The sequence below is a fragment of the Belonocnema kinseyi genome, chromosome 7 (genome assembly GCF_010883055.1).
Source record: "Belonocnema kinseyi isolate 2016_QV_RU_SX_M_011 chromosome 7, B_treatae_v1, whole genome shotgun sequence".
Classification (NCBI taxonomy): domain Eukaryota; kingdom Metazoa; phylum Arthropoda; class Insecta; order Hymenoptera; family Cynipidae; genus Belonocnema; species Belonocnema kinseyi.
Window position 1 is genome coordinate 113982014 of NC_046663.1, and position 21086 is coordinate 114003099.

Genomic DNA, 21086 nt, shown 5'->3' on the forward strand with positions numbered 1-21086 from the left:
GCGATTTCGCTGGAAGCGGGTGCAATTTTTCAGATTAGCACCCGCTCCCTGCGAAATCCTGCGGTTGTCCTTATGACAAATTTTTAATTATATATATATATAGCAAGCCGACGGACTCACTCCGTCAGCTTGCGGGTTCGACTCCCACCTCGCACTCTGGAAGAGCCTCGGCGGCCCATGTGGTGAGCACTAGCCTAACAAGGGAGTTGGTCTTCTCCGGAGAGTCGTGGGACCGGTACCTCTAGAGAAGAAGGTTCTCTAAGTACTTAAAGCTGTTGCTCTTGGTGGTTAAACTGTAAGCAACCAAACTTAAACTGTAGGCCTACCTCCCACCACCAAGTAAGTGTGTGTGTGGGGGGGGGGGGGTGTAAAGGAATAGGGGAGAAGATACAAGAGAAAGAACCCTTAGGGGATACATTAGAAGCTTGTATTCCAATATATTATTTATCCCACATAAATCTCAGATGGATAATGTTTAGTATGTTTAGTATATTATTAATTACGTTTACGTACCGCCTGCGTAAACCGACGTCCAATGTTTTGCGGTTTGGCGAAACATTTCGGGATGTTCTTTATATTGCTTTGCTACTACTGCGTCCTGAGGATCATCAGGTTCCGCTGCCGATAATAAAGCTTGCAGGGACAATAGAACTGTACGCAGAGTCATAGCTGCTGCCCTTTAAAATCAAAAATTAAAATAGGTATTATAAAATAGCATAAACAATTAAATTGGAATTCTACACATTTAGATAAGTAATTTTAATAAATTGCAATCTAAAAATACCATTGGTCCTTTAGTATGTCCAGACATATGGCGCCCGTTACAGAGGAGATATTAGGATGCCAAATTTTTGTTATAAAACGTACCTGTAAAGAAGTTCTTTGATCAATAATGGTAAAAATTAACACAATTAAAACCAATATTAAATGAAAGCCTGAATATAAATAACAAGTATTTTCTACACACACACACACACACACTCTGCTTACTTTAGGGGGATTAAAGGGATACGTCTCAGGTACTTTAATTTCGAGAACGAAATTTCCTCCTTCGTAAGGTGTGTCTGGGGGTCCAGCGATCTCGCCCTTCAATTCTGTGAAACTGTCGTTCACCAATTCTACTTTAATTGCACATTTTGCTACCTGTAAAGTAGGATTGAAATGTAAATTACTTTTGTATTTATATACTAGCTCTATGACAATAATACCATTAATACGATTCAACAAAGCAAGCCTTTATTATGTTAGTTTATGAAGCAAATAAAATAATGAAATAAATACCATTCACAAGATTATTGCAGTTATTGAAAATTACATTCATCTGTCAAATTTGAATTCAGTTAAAGGAAACAATTAGGATATAAAATATAATAAAAATTATCAAGTTTGATCTATTTTTTAAATTAAAAATTGTATTCTGTAAAATCACAAGGATAAATGTTCTTTGTTCCTTGATATTTTGAAAATTCTAATGAGCGAATTCCTAAAGCGTGATATTTTAAGGCCATCTTACTCAGTTAAAAAAAATGTCCTTAAAACAAAAATACGTGCTTTTATAAAATATATCTAAAAATCGCACTATTGCACTCAGCCATTTTAATTTTTTAATTTGTGAAACTCAACATCCTGTATCGCATTTGTTTCGCGATTTATTGATAGAAATACACTACGGATAGAGAAATGAAGAAGACTGTTAGTAGTTTTTCATGTTGAAATTAAATAAAAATTCTCTGAAGTTAGGAAATAAGAAATGTAGCAGTCATTTTTTTATGCCTAAGTCAAAGTTTCCGTTCCTTGTTGACCATAGGTATTTTTCCATCATACCAGTAAGCGATGAAATTTTTTATGTAATTTGAACTGATAACTGCCCATAGAAATAAACAAATTACTACAATATGTACGAAGATAATCGACTCGTCAGTCCCCCGATGACTGAAAGAATTAAATCCTGATGAGTAAATACTGCTCCTAACCCTTGACTTTAGTAGTTTCGATAAACAGTTTAAAATACAACAGTTGTAAGATTATATGGATTCTTATTGGATAACATGGCAGAGTTTCATACAGAAGTGAACAGAAAATGATTTTCCCCAGTGAAGTGCGATATTAAAATGGATTCCAGCTCAAAAGAGGGCAATTTTGATGGTATGTAGTATTTTAGGTGCAATTAGATAGTTTGTTTTATAATTTAATCAAGAAGCTCAAATAAATCACGTAAGCACATTAAATTTTAGTGACATAAATTTGCCAATTATTATCTTTTGTTTTTACTGAGTTATATCCAAGCAGCCCCCCCCCCCCCCGTTCCCGTAACTTTGCAAACACTCTATGATTTTGACAAAACTTTCCATCGCAACAATTGCAAACAATAATTAAATGCATTCATGTAGAATTAAAAAAAAATTTGCAAACATAATATGGGAAAATTATTTGTCAAGTTCAGGATAATTTAAGATAGAAAATTCCCGGGTTTCCATGTTCCGATCATTAAAATTTTTTATTTCAAGCCTTTAAAACTGAACAATTTATAAATTCAAGAAGTTTAATTTCACGAAATTAATCAGTCACAATTTATAAAGCATTTAACACTCTAAATTGTTAAACATGAACTTTTTCAAACTGCTGAGTTGGAATTAGCCTGGAATATTGTACAGTTTAAATGCACAGCCATCAAAATTAAAAAAAAAATACAATTTTAAATTGGATACACAATCTTTAACCCGTGGAAGGCACACTTCTTTCAAGCACCCTCTATAGGCACACTGGTGCGTCTCATTGAAGCGGTTCAGGGTTTGTAATTCCTAGAACTGCTGGCCCAAGCATTTTCTCATGGTGCTGGGTGAGAGAAGGTCGTGACTCTCGCCTCGGAAGGGTCGCAGTGCGCGAGTAATCAGTCGAGTATATTGCGCAATTGTATGCATTCTAATTGAAAGCGATTCAGACGGGCCTGACTGTTTACGTTTCGAGGGTAACGATTTAGTAACAACAAGACGCGTGCGAGGCAATACCCGAAACTGTTATTATATGGGATTTGGAGTGTATGGTCTTGAAATCTTAATGTTTTCAGGAAAACAACGTTTTAAGGCACAAATATTCATTATGTAAATTTGTATAATTATAATAAGTGTTTAACGTCGTGTATTAGACGTGACACTAATAAATATTTTTCAGCATTCTCATTGAAAAACTAATAAATCAAATGAATGATATAAATAAATGTAAAAAAAGAACAAGGATTCTTTATCGGTTACAGATCAATCAATTGTGCAATCAGTTCTTTAACGAGAACGTTGAAAAAGTGACTCATCTCACGCCAAATATATTTGCAAATTTTTTATCTGAATAAAAAAGCCGCATAAAAATAAGTTCTCTTAAAATTATGCAAATTGGAGTAAACAGTTTTAATTATTATTTCTGAGTCATTTAAGCGAATTTTAAGTAAAATAGTTCCTATCTTGTACTTGAAAAGCACCCATATTCTTTATTTTGGAAGAACAATTTCAGAGGGCAATGACATTGAAACGTCACAAAGGCACATCGTATCATCACAACAAAGTGGCAAAAGATGCTCGATTTTAAAATACTGTGTCACTAAACTTATGTGGCACGTTTGAAAATAAAATAGGACCCTCATAAAAAATAAGAGTCGCACTCTGAAATTGAAATTAAATTTCGCAATCGACGTTTCTCTCGCCCTCGCATGTGTCTGTTTTTCTGACACGTGATTTGTAGGTTATAGATCATCAATAGCTGATATATGTATATGTATGAACAAACATTATACATCCTTCACGAATTCGCAATTTCTGAGCTTTTTTTAATTTGTTTATTCTCTCTCAAGTGCCAAGATCACAAAATCTGCGCGGCAGGGATTAAAAACGAAGGACTGTGACGAACATTAATTACGAAAGCATGACTCGAAATTTTGAAAAAGGAAAATATAGAAAAGACAAATTGGTTTTACAATCTTTGTTCTATTTTACATTATCTACACAATTATATTTTCATACGGATTTGAATACTCATTCTATTTAACGTCAAGGCAAAAATATCCCTGATACAAATGGAATAAAAGTGCTCCAAATTACATATAGATATACTTAGTCAGGATACTTTTGGCCACAAATGTGAAGAGAATCGTGATTTTGTATGGGAACGAATAAATCGCGGTGTTTATCTGATAGGATAGTCTCTAAAGCACTTACATGTGTAATCGTAAACAGAATAACAAAAAATCTTAATTTGATACTAATCAAAAATTGTTACGACAGAACATGGTGTTAGTGCGAAGGACACTCGAGCAGATTCGCGAGTTGGGACTCACCTCTTCACTCTTGATAACTTCTTTAAATTCCCGTTTGATTCTTTGTGCCGCAATGTTTGCCATAATTAAAAACTTGTCAAATTTGAATTTTTTCAAATTTGGTTAGCACACTTCCATTCACATTTGCGTATAAGTTCCTCCAAGTCGGCAACTTTTCACTCTCCGCAGTTCAGGGCCAGGTACTCAGTTGGCTTTGCCTCAGGAGACGAGAACCCAGAAAAACCAACCGCCACAATTGTTTCCTGTAGAGTCCTGCAATCTCTTACGAGAAAAATCACACAGCCTCCATCACGGCCGGCGCCAAAAAATTCGACTGTCCTGTCAGTCTGTCACTCCTTGGCCCATTCACCCATTCACCGTCGCTGGCGCTACCTTGGAAGTCTGCCGTCACGTCAGGTTTGGAGATCGAAAATCCGGTTTCGTTTATCCGGATAACATGAATCGCGAAAAAGGCTTGCTAATAGACACACGTCTACCGTGCTCGAGCTTGCTGTTCTAGCCTCGCCGTGTGTCAAGATTACTTATTACATTACAAAAGGTTTTCTTTAATTATAGCCCCGAGGAACGACATGTTTGAAAGAAATGTCGAGAATGCTCAATCGAGGGCGCGACTCGGAGTAAACAAAACGGAAAATTTTTGATAATTAAGTTTTTTTATTTTGTCTTTTGGAATGAAGAGAAAATGGTGACAAAATTTCGGATCTTGAAGTGAATATTGCAAAACGGCATTTCTCCCAATCGGCGCTCATTTTCTTTTCGACGAGCGCGTTGTGTCTTGGCGCCGAATTCAAATCTGTGGATACTTCCAACTGTGTTTATTAACATTTTTTTACGGGTACACCTACATTTCTTTTTGTTTATTATAAGCTTAGTGTTTCATTGAAACCCGCGCTGATTTAAGACATGATTTAAACTTTGTTTTTAAATTATAGGATAAAGAAAATGGATACTTCCGACGGCTGTAAGTTTTTATTGCTACTTCAACAAAATTAAGCAAAAATATTTAGAAAATATACATATATTTATTAGAGCATCCAGTTTATGTAAATTCAAAGCATTTTTTATTTTTAATATTAAAATTTGGTTCATGTAGAGTTTTCAGGGTGGCCACTGGACTTGGAAAAATATGGAAAAACGGCAGTGAATTCATTTTGTTAGCCGGACCTTTTTTTTACATTCTATCATTACCAAAAGTTTACATTTTTTCTATTGAGGTCGGAATGCAGTAAGTATATGGAATCTCCTTGAGGTTTTCATTTTTTCAAAAATCTAGATTTTGAATTTCGAAGCCTTCAAACAGGAAAATTGTAAAACTTTGACGTTGAAGAATTTACAATTCGTAGCGTTTGAGATTGAAAAATTTTAATAAACCATTATTATATTATTTTTAATTCAGAGTTTCGAAAAATATGAATTTCCGATGGAAAACCATATTTTTAAACTAATTTTAAATTAAACATTTTCAAGTGGGCTTCCAAGATTTAATCATTTTATATAGAAACTATATCAATTAGGCAACTTTTATATTATTAGATTTTGAAATTTAATTTTAAATTGCTGGATGCCTTATATTTGCCAAACAGTCAGTTTTAAATTGAAAATATTAAAAAATGAATACTTTTCATTAAAGATTACGTATATATTTTCAAATTACAAGTTTATATAGTTGAGGAATTTTCAGGGCATAATTTGAAATATTTCTATCAATTCGTATTGTCCTAAATTCTAAATTATTTATTGTTGAAGGCTTAACCTTTAATAAAATATTTTTAGCGGTTGATTTATAATTACAATACTCAATTAAATGATTCCACTGTGATACTATAGGAATTTAAAATAGAAAAAGAATTAATTTAAGGGCCTTGAGTTTGAAATTTTAAGAGGATGCATTTAAAAATTTTAAATCCAGTTTGGAATTCGTAGTACTGAAATTTAGTATGTTTAAAGGCTTTGGAATTGACTTATTCCAACTCAGAAGGCTTTTAAATTCCTCAATTTGAGGATTTATTTTAATAAAGATTAAATTATGAATTTTAAAATTTGATTCAATAGGAAACATTTTTGCAATCCGGAAATTTTTTCCATACCTGAGTGTCCACCTTGATTAAATATAGTCTTTCTTTTCTAAACTTTATTTAATATTAAATTTTGTTTCTCATAGTTCTTATTTTTTGTATTAAGTGACTAAATTTAAAACAGTGATGCAGAGGAACCAATGTCACAAGCATTTATGAATGTTTTATATAGTTTTTATATAACCATTATTCAATTGCTTTCAATGTTTTTAAGAAACAATCTCGTGGTACGTTTCCTAACCTCTTTCGATTTCCGAATATAGGTAATCCCTACTGGTAGCCAAATTAGAGACAAAAGCAAACTCACTCATGATTAATTGAAAAATATAACATATTGACTACAAATAAAACTATTTTAACGATGAATAAAACAGGTCATTGTTCAACATTGTGTTAAAAGTATTGTGTGAAATATTGTGGTTTTAGTATTAAGAACCGCGAATTTTTGCATGGCAGTAACGGAAATTATTTCGCAAACTCAAACGTTGTATGAGTAAGTAAAAATTTAACGTTGGCAAATTGAAAAAATTAAAAAATTATTTAATTTGAGGTCTTTGAAAACTAACAATATTTAACACTAAACGTCTATCACAAATTGACAAGTAGCGTTTGCAATGAAACATTTTTATGTATTTTATGTACTAATTACGTATATGACCATGAAATTACTAAAAAATCTCATTTCCCCCCTTTGGAAGAGCGTGGACTTTTGACCACCCTGTATCCTGTGTCTACGTGGATTTAATTCACATTTTATGACAAGATAGATATATTCTTTTTATTCAAAAGCTAGGAGGCCAAAGCAGCATTGAATTGGCTGGAAATTCGGGGTTTTTTGAAAACGTTCATAAGTTTAATGATACAAGGTAGGCAGCCTAAACAAAAGGTAGTAAACATTTTCTGAGTTTCTAATGTTTCTCTGGAAAGAAATGTGCAGATCCCTTAAAAGAAGCTATCCACGTGTTACATTGATGGCCCAAAAAAGAAAAATGTTATGTTTAACATTTTTTTAAACCTCGCATACTGATGTATTTTCTATTTTGATTCGATCATTACGAATATATAGTCAAGAAAATACCTCGGGGAAAGAATGAGTTCAGTGCCATCCCCTGTCACCCTCTACCTCTTTTTCAGGAGACTCCCTTTCCGTTGGGTGAGTAAATTTTGCGACACTTACCCCCCAATCACAACTCCCCCCTTTTTCAGGAGTGATCTCCATTTTTATACCCTTCTCAGAAAGGGAGTGCCTTTGACGACACCTGTCCCCAGTCAGAATCGCCCTCATTCCAGGCCCCATTCGTTTTTTTATATCACTTCCTGCAGGGAGAGTGACTTTAAAGAAGTGATTTTTATAAGTTTTAACTTTTAAAATTATATTTCCAGGTATTTGCATTGCCATATTCGTAATTAGTGCATCAACTTTTTTTCGTACACTTTTTCCGCTTTTCGCGACAAATAGCCCGAAATGGAGCTTTCTTGCAAGCGCCTCACATTGGGGTATATTGATATTTTTTGTATAAAAATTAATTATTTTTCTACATGAATGGCACATCGGGATGAATTCTTGTAAAACGTTATAGATGTAGATGAATACCCGCAGAATATGGAAAAAGTAAAAAAAAGTAAAGGAAAAAACATCATTTTTTCTTTAAAAATCTATGTCAATGTAAAAATAATCTTGGACTTCATGTTTCGAAGAAAATCAAAGCAATTGAAGGTGCTATTCGAAACCATTAAGGGCTTGAATTATTTCGACGGAGTCATATTTAACGATAAATTTTATTGAGTGCAAATAAATCATATCTAAAGGTTTCGATTAATAGAATCGAGATTTTGCAAATGTTAGCACAAAAGTGATGAATGATAAAGTATCATACCTATTAGCTGATGGACGACAATACGTATACGAGTGAGTCACTGAAATCTCAATGATTGTCAGTGATACACGGCTGACTATTTAAACCAATCACAGAAAACCAGTGAGATTGCACTGGTTCATTTAAAGAGAGATGATATTCTGCCATGTGTCCGCAGTCTAGGACTCTAGGGTCGCCCAAGAATTCGACTTTCGATTATCGCCGCCAATTTGTTCGTTTTCAGGAAAAAGAAAAAAACAATTTCTTCTTTTTTTAACCTTAACCCGTACCCGGGTTCTTCAAATTAAAAACATGGGATTTTAAGCGGGAAAAACTCTGTTTCCGAAAAAATGGAAAAGGAAGTACTTGTTATACACTTTTTGTAAATTGAAGTATAGTTACCTCTAATGGAATGTTCAAGGAATATTTTTATCCACATAACTTTCAATTTTGACTCCCTAAACCCTTTTATTGTGCCCGGAAGATGCTCCCAAAGATACGAAATACCAGTTTTCTATCAAATTCATGCGGAATACGGTAACTTTTGGAATTTTTGATACATGAATAATTTTCAATCTATAAGTGAAGACTTTCCAAGTATTTTTAAAATAATTTTGAATTATTTTTAAAAACAATTTTTTCCTCCTGCAAATCATGAAAGTTGCAGCTGAAAATTCCTGTACAGAAACCTCCGAGGATCCTGTACAGGATGATTCAAAGGTTAGCTTGCATAAAGGTTCCTTTCCATCATCATGTACAATTTCCTTGGCACGTTCCTTGTACAGAAATATTTGCAGGATCCTCCGTGGTTCCTGTGCAGAAATTTGCAACTGAGATATCTTTTGGGATAAATGATATAAAATTTATGAAGGTCAAGAGTAATATTTTTTTTAACATATTTGGTAATTATTTAAACACTTTTCATTTGTTTGAACCATCTTTTACCCCTCTAAACGTAAAAGGTTATTATTTTCTGGAATTATTGACACATTCAACGAATGTTGAGAGTAATATTGTTTTAAAAGCATATTTACCATTTGTTTAAATAATTTTCTTTCCTGTAAATCGTGAAAAATTATTTTCTGCGATTACTTGCACAATTAACGAATTCTAAGAGTGATATTTGTTTGTTTAAAATATTCAAAAATATTTAAACCATTAATACTATACATGGTATCTACAAAATATTGTATACTCTTTAAGGTAAAAAAACTGAATAACAAGCGACTTAGTGTAAGAGATTCGAAAACCCCAGACTTTTCTCCACTTTTCCTATGAAAAGGCGCAAGTGAATGATTATTAAATGTTTAAATAATTTATGAATATCTTAAACAAAAAATTTTTCTTTTAAAATTCGTTAATTGTGTTAATAATTACAGAAAAGACTATTTTTTCGATTGTTTAGGTTTTTTTGCAAGTGAGACCCCATGTGTCCTTTATATGGAATTGTTTAGAGGTGTGTCCTTTAAGGGCCAAGGAAAATAATATTATTATCAAAATCTGTTAATTGTGTCGTTAATTCCTGAAAATATTAACTTTAGCGATTTACAGGGGAAAAAATTGTTTAAGCACATGAAAAATATTTAAATAATTACCAAGTAATTACGAATAATTACACGCAGACACACGAAAAAAAAGATCTTGTCCACCAGACAAGATAAACATTTCTATACGTTTTTGGGGTCGCTAAATCCGAATCCGGGGTTGGCTTGACTCGGTCAGGTCGCATTTCGTTCCTACGCTCTAAAAATGATGAAAGTTGGAAAATTCATGGAAACACCCAGAAAGCAAAGCGGTCATATGTTTTCAGGGTCACTGAGTCCAAGTTTAAAGGTGATATGACTCGGCGAGATCGCAGAATAAATAAAAACACTGAAAACTGTTCTCAACATAAATTGTTTGTATTCAGCGTCCGGTGCATAGAACTTATTAGTCATTTTTGATCATGGCTATCAGTCTGTAGCATAAAATCATGCTGCTTTGACAGATACTGTGACGATGACAGCTGCCCCGAAAGGGGATGTGTAGAATGATTCGTTATCATATTTGTTAAAGTAACGAAGCCAGCGAAGGCGCGCTGCCTTGCATGAGGGTGTTTTGGTGCTTAAATTCATTTTTTTTTAAGGTTATGAATGGAATGGGGCCTCGTCGAGTCAAGTGACCTCTAAATTCGGACTTAGAGACTCTGAAAACACATAAACGCTTGGCTTTCTGGGTGTTCCCTGGCTGACCGAAGGAACCGAAAGGAACTTCTACAAAGTACCCTTAAAGACCCCACTGAGTCCCCCTGAGTCCCCCTTCGGTTCTTTGTAAAAAAACTCAAAAAAAGAACAAAATCAACTTTTAAATGGTTAAAAATCGGATTCTACGTTAAAATTTGCATGAGAAACTCACGTAGTAATCGCAATATTTTTTCTTGCCGCTTTAAAAACTTTTAAAAATAAAATACCTGTCATTTACATGGGACGAAGGCGGCTTCAAGTGCATCTTCTTTTAGTAGCAGTTAATAAGCGTTCCGTCGGTAACTTTAAGAATTTTGTCTGGATGCTAGCGCCACGCAATTAAACCTCAGACAACAACGCTGCGATGCAAGTGAGAGTAGTCAAGCAGTATCCTTGAGGTTACATGACAAGATGTTAGGACTAAACGTAACAGATTTGTTTAAATTCTCATTTTTCATATTATTCTTATCGGAGAAGGTAAGTTTGTGTAAAATTAGACATATAAATTATATCACATATATTTATTTACATTTATTTCCCAATTTTGAATTTTATTTTTAAACTTCGCGCGCAATATACTACTTGAGCTATTATGGATGCGCTTCAAGTCACCTTCAGCGGAAGTTAATGAAATTTGTTAAAATTGTTAACGCTGCAAACAAGTAATACGATTACTCCGTGAGTTTTTAATAGAAATTTTAACGTAGAATCCGAATTTCAACAATTTAAAACTTGATATTGCTGTTTTTTTTCTTCATTTTTTGAATAAGGAACCGAAGGGGAACCAACCCCGGATTCGGATTCAGCGACCTCAAAAACTTATAGAAATATTTATCTCGTCTGGTGGACAAGACCTTTTTTTTCGTGTGTCTGTTATCAATAAATTACCAAGAAGTACTACTCTAGACATTTATCAACTTCATATAATTTATTCCGAAAGATATTAACTTTTCAAGTATTATAGGTAGAAAAAATGGTTTAAACAAATAATAATTGTTTAGGCAATTAAAAATTATTTAAAACCTACTTGGAAACTTGTCTCTTGTTGATTAAAAATAAATCATGTTGAAAAAAAGTCTGAAAAATATCGTCTTCAGCATGAATTAGATAGAAAACTGCTACTTTGCATTTTTTTTACCATTTACCGAGCAGACTAAAGGGGTATCGATGGAGTCCAAATTAAAACTTATTGGGTGAAAATTATTCCTCGAAAATTCCTTAAGACAGCATTATACTTTGGAACGCCTGAAAAAAATCTATTTTTGTCAATTTTTTCTGAGATTATTAATAATGATATCGATATAGGTTGTATCAGGCTTAATAAACACACTCTTAATATATATTTAAAAACATTTTTTTCCTTTATTTGATTATCTTTTTATACATAAAAACGTCAGTCAAAGTCAGCTCCTCAAAAAGTGGGTAGGTCCGCGCTGTTGTAAAAATCTCGAGAATGGACGGTTTGAAATAAAAAAATTAAACCGTTTTATATCCAGTATGACTCCAGCAACCGGCTGAACTAGTATTTCTGTTATACATGCAAAAATAACAAAATGCCGGAAAAAAGAACAAGAAAGTAGATTTATTTTGACATTTTTTGGGAAAAAAATATAGTTAGAATTAAGATTTAAAAAAATCCCAGCTCAGTCGGTTGCTGGAGCCATACTGAATATAAAACTGTTTAATTTTTTTTTGGTTCAGACCGCCCATTATCCTGATTTTTACAATAGCGCGGACCTACCTCATTTTTGAGGAGTTGACTTTGACTGACGTTTTTATGTATAAAAAGTGCATCAAATAAATTAAACAAATATTTTTAAAGGTATTTTAAGAGTTTATTTATTAAGCCTCACAAAATCTACATTGATATCATTATTAATAATCTCAGAAAAATTCTGAAAAATAGCTTTTTTTGAGCGTTTCAAAGTAGAAAACTACCTTAAGAGGTGACTACTTTAATTCACAAAAAGTTGACTACAATAAGTACAGTGAAACTCTTCTATAGCGCCGATTTTGGGGCTGACGGTGGGTGGGAACTAACTCTTTATAGCCCGCTCCGCTTTTGTTTATTCACGCCTGAATGCTCGCCTGAGTGACAACCACGCACTCCGCGCATCTCCTGTTATACCTACCTGTGGCACGACATCAATTCTCGAAAGGGCTATATAAGGGAAATCGAGATTTTCCCATTTAAAACCCCAGGTCAATTCCAAAAGCCCGGGATCACGGGTTCAAGTTGCAAAAAAAGGAAAGAAAAAATTAGGAATTTTCTTTTCGGGAAAACGAAAAAATTGGGGGATCGATCACCAAAAATTGAATGTCGAACCTTTACAGGTATACATTCGGACCACCCTAGTCCACACCTTGGAGACAAAAGAACATTTTTTTGCCTGAAAAACGCAAACTCATATTTTTTGCCAAAACAACACAAGATACGAAAAAAGTCAAAGGAACAAAATTCTCTCTGTAAAAAAATTCTAGATAAATGTCTTTTGATATTGTTTTTTCCTCGCTCTATGTTCGAGACTTATGCAAAAATATTGATAAAATCCTTTAAAATTTATTTTTTCTCAACAATACCAGTTTATGATGTCATAAAAACAGAAGAACGTAATTTAACCGTTTCCACAACTCTTATATCAAACTTTTTCCTTTGATATCGGCATTTTAAAAATAATTTATATTCTCCATTTTTTCTAAGTTACCTTATTATTTTTCCACCAAAACGTTGTAAACACTGTTAAATTAAGTGCTTTTTGCTTTTTCATCACAACATAAAATTGTATTGTTGAGAAAAAAAGCTGTAAGGATTTTATACATAGATTCGCCAAAATCTCGAAAATAATGCGAGGCAGAAAAAAATGTCAAGGGACATTTTTCTAGAACTTTAACAAAAATTTCTGTTGACTTTTTTCATATTTTGTGTTATTTTAGCAAAACATGTGAATTTTTGTTTTTTAAACAAACACAAATTCTTCCTTCTTTCCAAAATTTCGTCAATTCTAAAACTTTTTTTAAATGTTGACAATTTTTTGTTGATAATCTGCGTTTTCAGTTTTTAAAAATCAGATACTCCCCGTTTGGAAAAGTTTTCTCGGGCTGACCCGGTCCAGACCAGGCTGCCTGGTTTCCAGTGTTGAGGCTGGTCAGATAGTCTGGTCTGTCCTTTCTGTCTGTCTGTCCTGTAAAGTTTTTTTTGGCTAGCCCCAGGCGTGACCATCTGGCCAGCCGTTAGTTACGGGCTAGTCAAGAATATATATAAAAAAGTCTTGTATTGATAGTGTGAATTTCCTATTTTAAATCATTGTATAGACATCCTTTAACTTTTTCGAAATATGTTTAACTCTTTGAGTCATAGTGGCATGTGTTTATGCCACATTTTTACCATCATTTTTTTCACTTAATATTTTCGAGTCGAGAGAATCCTGCTGGCGTTCTTACATCACAATATTATACGAATACATACTTTGATTGCTGTAAACTGACTTTGATACATTCTATTCCGTAAATAGGATTTTATCATTTTTAATTTGCGGAACGTCCTTTTGCAAGTTGCCATGCTGTAACATGCAGAGTTAAATAAATTCTTAAGGGATCGCTTCTGAAAAATCGCTTTCTATGAAGCTGTATTTAACGAGTAAAGTGCGGAAAACATCTTTTACTGTTGACGTCTCATTGAACCTGTTACTATTTAAAAATGGGATAAAGTTGATGACTTGCAAGGGAAATTCTTATGTGAAATCCTCATGATATCGGATCCGCAATTTCTCTGTAAACTATGTATTCACAATGTCTAATTAGACCTTAAACACCTTAAGGTGTATTAAATAGATTGATTTAAAAAAAATCTTCACTAATATCAAAATGATTTTTACGCTTGGGTTTCCGATTTTCTACAAAGACTGGTTCAATATCCCATTTTTGAGATATTTGTATAGCTTCTTCCTTACACTTTTCATACTCAAGTCTGTGTATAAATTCAGACTTCACCACATTTTTTAATTATAGCTGCTTGTGGCTGCATTAATCCATAAGGTTACAGTTTTTCATTAGCCGAGAAGATTTCGGAATATTTTAGATATGTAAATAAGATTCTAGATAATTTTAAATAAAATTTGTTTATTTGAGAAGAGATTACATATTTTTAGGGGAAATTTAAATCGCAGTTCAAAAGATTGTTAGGACCATTCAAACCTTGTAAAAATTTAAATATTTAATACATTTTCAGAAATCTTTAAAAGTATTAAAATGTTTTTTATCTTTTTTGAAATTAAAAATGCGGAAATATCTTTTAAATTAACTTAAATTATCCCAAAAAATGTCTTCAAATCTGCGAGATTTGTTTCTGGTCATTTTGTAAATCTTATGTGATGTTTTAAAATCGTTTTAAGTATTCTCTTAAAATTGAAAATTGTTAAAAAATTTTTTAAAAATTGTTAATAAAACATAACATTGAATGATTTCGCGTAGTAAATTCTGTTAATAAAAGTTTTATTCCTAAAAAATCCATACTCAATTTAAAAGAAATGTGGAAGGAAAAAAATTAATTGCATAAACATTGTCATAAAGCTTTAAGCAGAATTTAGTACTCATCATAATAATAGAATATTAAGTTTAATTCATAAAATGCGGATTTATACTATTTTTGGAAAAAGGATTGTTTAAACAAATCATATTTGTTCAAATAATTAAAAAATGGTTAATATATTCTTTCTAATTTTTATAATTCAAATGAATAATTATTTGAAAATGCACAAGAATTTATCAAATTGAAATTCAAATATAATTTTGCCACTAGCCGTAAGGAGCCCTCTCACAGGTGGAGCCCCCCCCCCCCCCCCCCCCCCCCCCCCCCCCCCCGCCCCCACCCATAATGCGGGGTTTCGCGATTAGGAAGTTATGCTACTGAACAGCAATATCAACTTTGAAATGGTTGAAATTCGGATTCTACGTTAAAATGTCTATTAGAAACTCACGGAGTAATCGTAATACTTGTTTGCAGCGTTAACAATTTTAACAAATTTCATTAACTTCCGCTGAAGGTGACTTGAAACGCATCCATAATAGCCCAAGTAGTATATTACGCGCGAAGTTTAAAAATAAAATTCAAAATTGGCAAATAAATGTAAATAACTATATGTGATATAATTTATATGTCTAATTTTACACAAATTTAATACCTTCTCCGATAAGAATAATATGAAAAATGAGAATTTAAACTAATCTTTTACGTTTAGTCCTGACTGGTTGACTGCTCTCACTTGCATCGCAGCGTTGTTGTCTGAGGTTTCTACTGCGTGGCGCTAGTATCTAGAAAAAATTATTTAAGTTACCGACGGAACGCTTATTAACTGCTACTAAAAGAAGATGCACTTGAAGCCGCCTTCGGCCCATGTATCACTAAATTTCTAAATTTCACTGATCACTAATTTGACATAAAAATTGAAAAATTCATATTCCAAGATGGCGTATTCAAGTGACCTTCAAAACCCCTGAATGAACATTTTCGAGTTATTCCTATTTGTTCATAATTCAGTCCGCCATTTTGAATTTCAAGATCCTGGCAACAGAATCATATTCAGCGACCTTGAAAACCCCTGAGTGAACATTTTCGAGTCATTCCGACCTTTTTCACATTAGATCCGCCATTTTGAATTTTGAAAATTCCTTAAATCTGACGCCATTTTCGAAATCAGCGACCTTAACAACCTTTGTATACCCAGTTTCAAAGAATTTGACTGTAAGGAAAAATGGGTGCTTCAAAGGGTTAAAAGAAATTGGCTGATCGAACTTGGACCGCTGATCAGCGCTAGTCCTGAGCTAGACCAGGCCTCCCAGACTAGACGCTCTTCATTAAGTCAGACCTGGACAAGACTAGCGTGAGATCTGAGTCATAATAGATGTTCCAGAATATTCGGTCTAGATAAAGCCACACCTGGGCCAATTCTGAAACCAGACTGCCATGACATTTTTCCACGCGAGTCGTATCTTTGTCAATGAAAAATTTTCGGCAAATCGATAAGATATGTGTCATCTTATTCCCTCTAAAAAATATCACATTTAATAGTAAATGATTCCATGGCTTGATCATAGACTATCTACCCAATTTGAAATGAATTGTGTTTTAATACTTGCAATCAGAAAACTTTGGCAAACTTTTTGTTGAGGACTTTTGTCAGTAAGCAGGTAAAATATGTGATATTAAAACTATAAGTTATCCTAATCTTATAATAGTCATTTGCAGTGTGTAAATTTATTGCCTGTCAAATTTGAAACTTTTTGAGACAAATTACGTATACGTGGAATTGTAAAAAAATTTAAATGAGAATATCCTACTTTCAAATTGCACATTGCAAAATGATATATTTTTTAATATCGTAATTTTGGCCTTTTCGTGAAACAATACCTGCTGGGAAGGTTCAGTTTGTAGTAGATGGCGATGATCCACTTTTTCAACGAGAAATCTTTATACTCCATCATGTCACATATACTGAAAATATGGTAAATATTTGTTGCTTCACGTAAATATTAATAAATTCGCAATAATTAACAGAAATTCCCAGAAACCTTGCAATCATTTTTATAATTTTTCTGGTGATATTACAGAGACTTTCGGTAAATTTCAAGACTTTTTGCAAGTGTAAGGTAATTTTTAAAGTTTAATTTACTAAGTTAGAGATCACCACTCTAGCAGCTTATTCTCTAAGTTTTCAATGTAAGTCGAAGTTTCTATGAATGCTCCGCCAGGCCACTTTTTTACGACTGCCTAGATTACATATTTTTAAAAACAGATTTGGAATCTGCATGGAAAAGTCGATTAAAAACTTGTAATACCTAAAGGCACATGTCAATCGATAATCTAAATTTTATCCAAAAACTGTCAACTTTGACATAGATTTAAAAAAAAAAAATATCACTTTTTTCCCACAGGGTGTCGACTGGAGACTCCACCTTTTCAAAATCCTTAAAAATCCCGCCATTTTCAGACTCTCTATTGACTGTATTGCAGATGAAATTAAAAATTAATCATAAAAATTACGTAAACAAAGAACGAATAACCGATAATGCCTAAGCAATTAAACTTATCTATTATTTCGCAATATCTTGTAGAACTTGGTCACTCTAAGCTAAGTAAGAAGTAAAAAGAGAGTAAATCAACGCTATTACCACTACCACTACTTAAGAGGCAGACGTCAGACGTGCCGGCGCAAGAGAAAAATATTGTGGTAATTTACCTAGGACCAAATGGAAATACGATATTTCTTCGATCTCTAGTTCTATCTCGAAACAATGTCTGCTCGCAAAGCAGACGCTGATTGAGAGAGATACGCGTTGTAATATTTTTCAAACTTGTTGTGTCACAAACACAAACAAATTTTAAAAAATCGTAAAAAGCGTGTCTCCGACTATCAGGGTATTGCGCTTGCGCCGGAAGGTGGAGCCAAAAGAAATCATCACTTCCGGTAGGTTTCGCGCGCTTCTATTGGATGCGAGTCCGACACTTCCACCCTCCACCCATCGCCCATCCATACTCCATACCCATACCAACTCAACTCATACTTTTTCAGCGATAGTGATGCCCGTGTTCTCAGAACCAGTTCGTGCAAAGAGTTTGTTGCGAGCAAACTTGGAAAAATCTAGTGCAGGTTATTTGCAAAGCAGGATGCCAAACATCAAGGTATTCAGCGGATCATCGCACCCGGACCTGGCCCAGCGGATCGTCGACAGACTTGGCATCGACATCGGCAAAGTTGTCACAAAAAAATTCAGCAACCTCGAGACATGGTAATGGTCGTTTGTATACTATCCTGTGTTTTTAAACCGTTACGCGCGAGTTCAATTATTTCTTAAAATTCACTCGTCAGCTTACGCTTTACGTTTCCAAGAATTTATTTGCAAAATCATGCGGAGCCTGTCCCTAAAAATTAAAATCCATTTCGTCATTTTCGCATAGCGGTTTCGCATTTTTTGTTTGTAAACTCCATTCTTCTGGGGGAATGTTTGATCGAAAAGCCGATAATCCACTTTGAGTGCTGCACGTGGTTCAATAAGCATGTAAATGGCGATGGCTCATTACCGTTTCGCCGATGCTTTCATTGATCACGTGTCGCTTTGGCAGCTCTTTTTTTTTTAACACATAGATTGGAGCAAGATTCTCTCAGGTTCAGGAGAAAATTAACGCGGGCTGAAGGCTACGGATGTTTCATTGAGATAAATTTAATTTATGTCGATGTATGCATAATTGATTGATAAATTATTGAATGGAAAAATTCTGTTCCTGAATTGCTTTAAAATTTGATCCTTTGCTTGAAACAAGTTGTTCTTTCATTTCTTCAGGGTTTTCAGATAATACAACGTGCCTACGCCGCAATTTAAATTTATACTCGTGCTGTATTTAACGTCTCCGCGGACTTGTGAGATTTTATTTTTTCTAGCCAATTATATATGGTCTTTTATTTCTAACTACTTTTTAATTCAAGCTAATTTAAGTATTAAGGTCAGAAAAGTCTTGCATGAACTCCAATTGAATAATGTTTAACGATTCAAAAATATTAAGGACACTAATACAATTAGGTGTTTTTAAAATATATAATTGAACTGCTTACATTTATGTCTTGCAAGAATACTCCCTTTAAGATATTTTTTTCCAAATGAGCCATCATTTTTATTTATTATTGTAAAGCAAACTTGAAAAAAGCGATTTTTATATTACAAGAAAAGAAAATTTTGCTTTTTAATATAGAAAAGATTGAAGACACGTTTCTCTCATTTTACAAGTTAAATTCATAACTGTTTATAATGCGAGAATTGTAAAATATTCAATTCAATTATAAAGTAAGAATGTGTGCTCACATCAAGCACTTTTAAATTCCTAGTTCGAACAAGTTGGATGTCTCATGAATTGATAGAAAGTAAGCATAATAAATTCGTGACCTTGAGACTTGTCTATGTTAATAATTGGCAACTATTTTCATAGTTCACATAATTTGTAGGTGGTCATGACAAATCGCTTTGCATTTTAACATAGATTTATTCAAATTATCGTTCGTGCTAAACGCTGCTAAATTTTTGCAAGAAAATTTCTGATTGATAATTTTGAACTTTTTTGTAGGTTTGAAACATACAAAGTTGACTATTTTGTCAATAAAATAATACACTTACATTATTTTAGGGTGAAACTGTACAAATTAGTATATTTCAAATTAATAGCATTTTAAAATAAAATATTTTGAACTGAAAACAATTTTTAAAACTGTATAACTGAGATTTTTACATTCAATATTGTATGATTTAAAAATTAAAGCCTTAATATTTCGACGTGTTTAAATTTCAAACACATTCAATATTAAATAATTTAAAATTGAAACTTAAAGAATTGAACATTTTCAAGATGGAATCGTTTAAAATTAAATAGTTTTGAAGTAACTAACTTCCAAATAATAGAATAGCGAAACATGATAGTCAATTTCAAATTCAAATTATTACAATTTAATGATTTTAAAATTAGAAATAGAAATTCTTTAAACTCAAATTTTATAATTGAAGATTTACTTTTTACTAAAAAAAAGACGTTTTTCCTTTTTAATCCGGAATGCAGAGCGTTGGGGACATTACGATATCCGTGGCGACAAAGTTTTATTGTGGATTCCCATACGATTTGTTGCGATAAAAACGAATCTGAAAGTTTTAAATCGATATTTCTTATAGTTTTCGATATATCGAAGTTACCCCTACGACTGGTCATAGAAATAATGTAAGATTATTTCTACTCCCCTATACTCCTTTTCCCTGATAGGAATCCACATTAAAAATCCTTTTTCTTGTACAAAAATCGCCTATCGGAATGAACTTAAGAAATTATGTACATTAAAAAAAGTTTAAAAAATCGATAAATCGAAAATTATTAGAGATATCGACTTAAAACTTTCAGATTCATGTTTGTCGCTAACAATCCTATAAGAATCCATATTCAAACTTTGCCGCCACGGATATCGTAATCTTGCCAGAACGTTTTACATAACATTTAATGATCATTTATAACTGCTTTTATTATTTTGAATCATACTTACTTCAATCTGAAATGAAAATATTAACTAATTCAAACTTCCGTAAAGATATCTTACATTCTTACACGTGACGATAATTATCGTCACGTGTTATCACTGTTATCGTCCATTGTAATGAATTCAACCCTGCAAGGAAAGCATTATTTTAACGTTGTTACAGATGCCTAGAAATTAATGCGATTATTTCATCAGAAATAATTATTGAGCATGCGATTATTAGCAAGCATGAATGAAATGTTCCGTAAAATAATTCGTCCGTTTAATTTTTGTTTAGTGTGGAAATCGGGGAATCTGTACGAGGGGAGGATGTTTACATTGTGCAGAGCGGCAGTGGAGAAGTGAATGACAATTTAATGGAGCTGTTAATAATGATCAACGCTTGCAAGATTGCTTCAGCATCTCGTGTCACTGCAGTCATTCCATGTTTCCCTTATGCCAGACAGGACAAAAAGGACAAGGTAAGGACTTTCATATAGCTTTCGTAAAATACAATTCCTTAATTATCAATAATTTCAACCTTGTCACTGACAGAGCAAACTTGC

At 33.1% G+C, this 21086-nt stretch overlaps 2 protein-coding genes across 8 annotated transcripts in view; one reads left to right on the forward strand and one right to left on the reverse strand.

The window, feature by feature from the left end:
• Nucleotides 1-4839, reverse strand: part of LOC117176965 (ubiquitin-conjugating enzyme E2-22 kDa) — an 11147-nt gene extending 6308 nt beyond the window's left edge. Inside the window, exons 1-4 of the mRNA XM_033367393.1 lie at nt 4325-4839; nt 991-1143; nt 785-867; nt 514-677 (exon numbers count right to left, since the gene is read on the reverse strand). Coding sequence (XP_033223284.1) covers nt 514-677; nt 785-867; nt 991-1143; nt 4325-4387 — 463 coding nt within the window. The 5' untranslated portion in view covers nt 4388-4839. The remainder of the gene's footprint in view (nt 1-513; nt 678-784; nt 868-990; nt 1144-4324) is intronic.
• The window catches only part of LOC117176963 (ribose-phosphate pyrophosphokinase 1), a 56378-nt gene continuing 37097 nt past the window's right edge, over nt 1806-21086 (forward strand). For 2 of the 7 annotated variants that reach the window (XM_033367388.1, XM_033367391.1), the window contains exons 1-3: nt 1807-2145; nt 18046-18262; nt 20819-21002. In XM_033367388.1, coding sequence (XP_033223279.1) covers nt 2112-2145; nt 18046-18262; nt 20819-21002 — 435 coding nt within the window. In that variant the 5' untranslated portion in view covers nt 1807-2111. Of the gene's footprint in view, nt 2146-5034; nt 5160-5256; nt 5286-17681; nt 17941-18045; nt 18263-20818; nt 21003-21086 lie in introns of those variants that run through there. The other 5 variants (XM_033367387.1, XM_033367386.1, XM_033367392.1 and 2 more) reach the window with 5 other exon arrangements.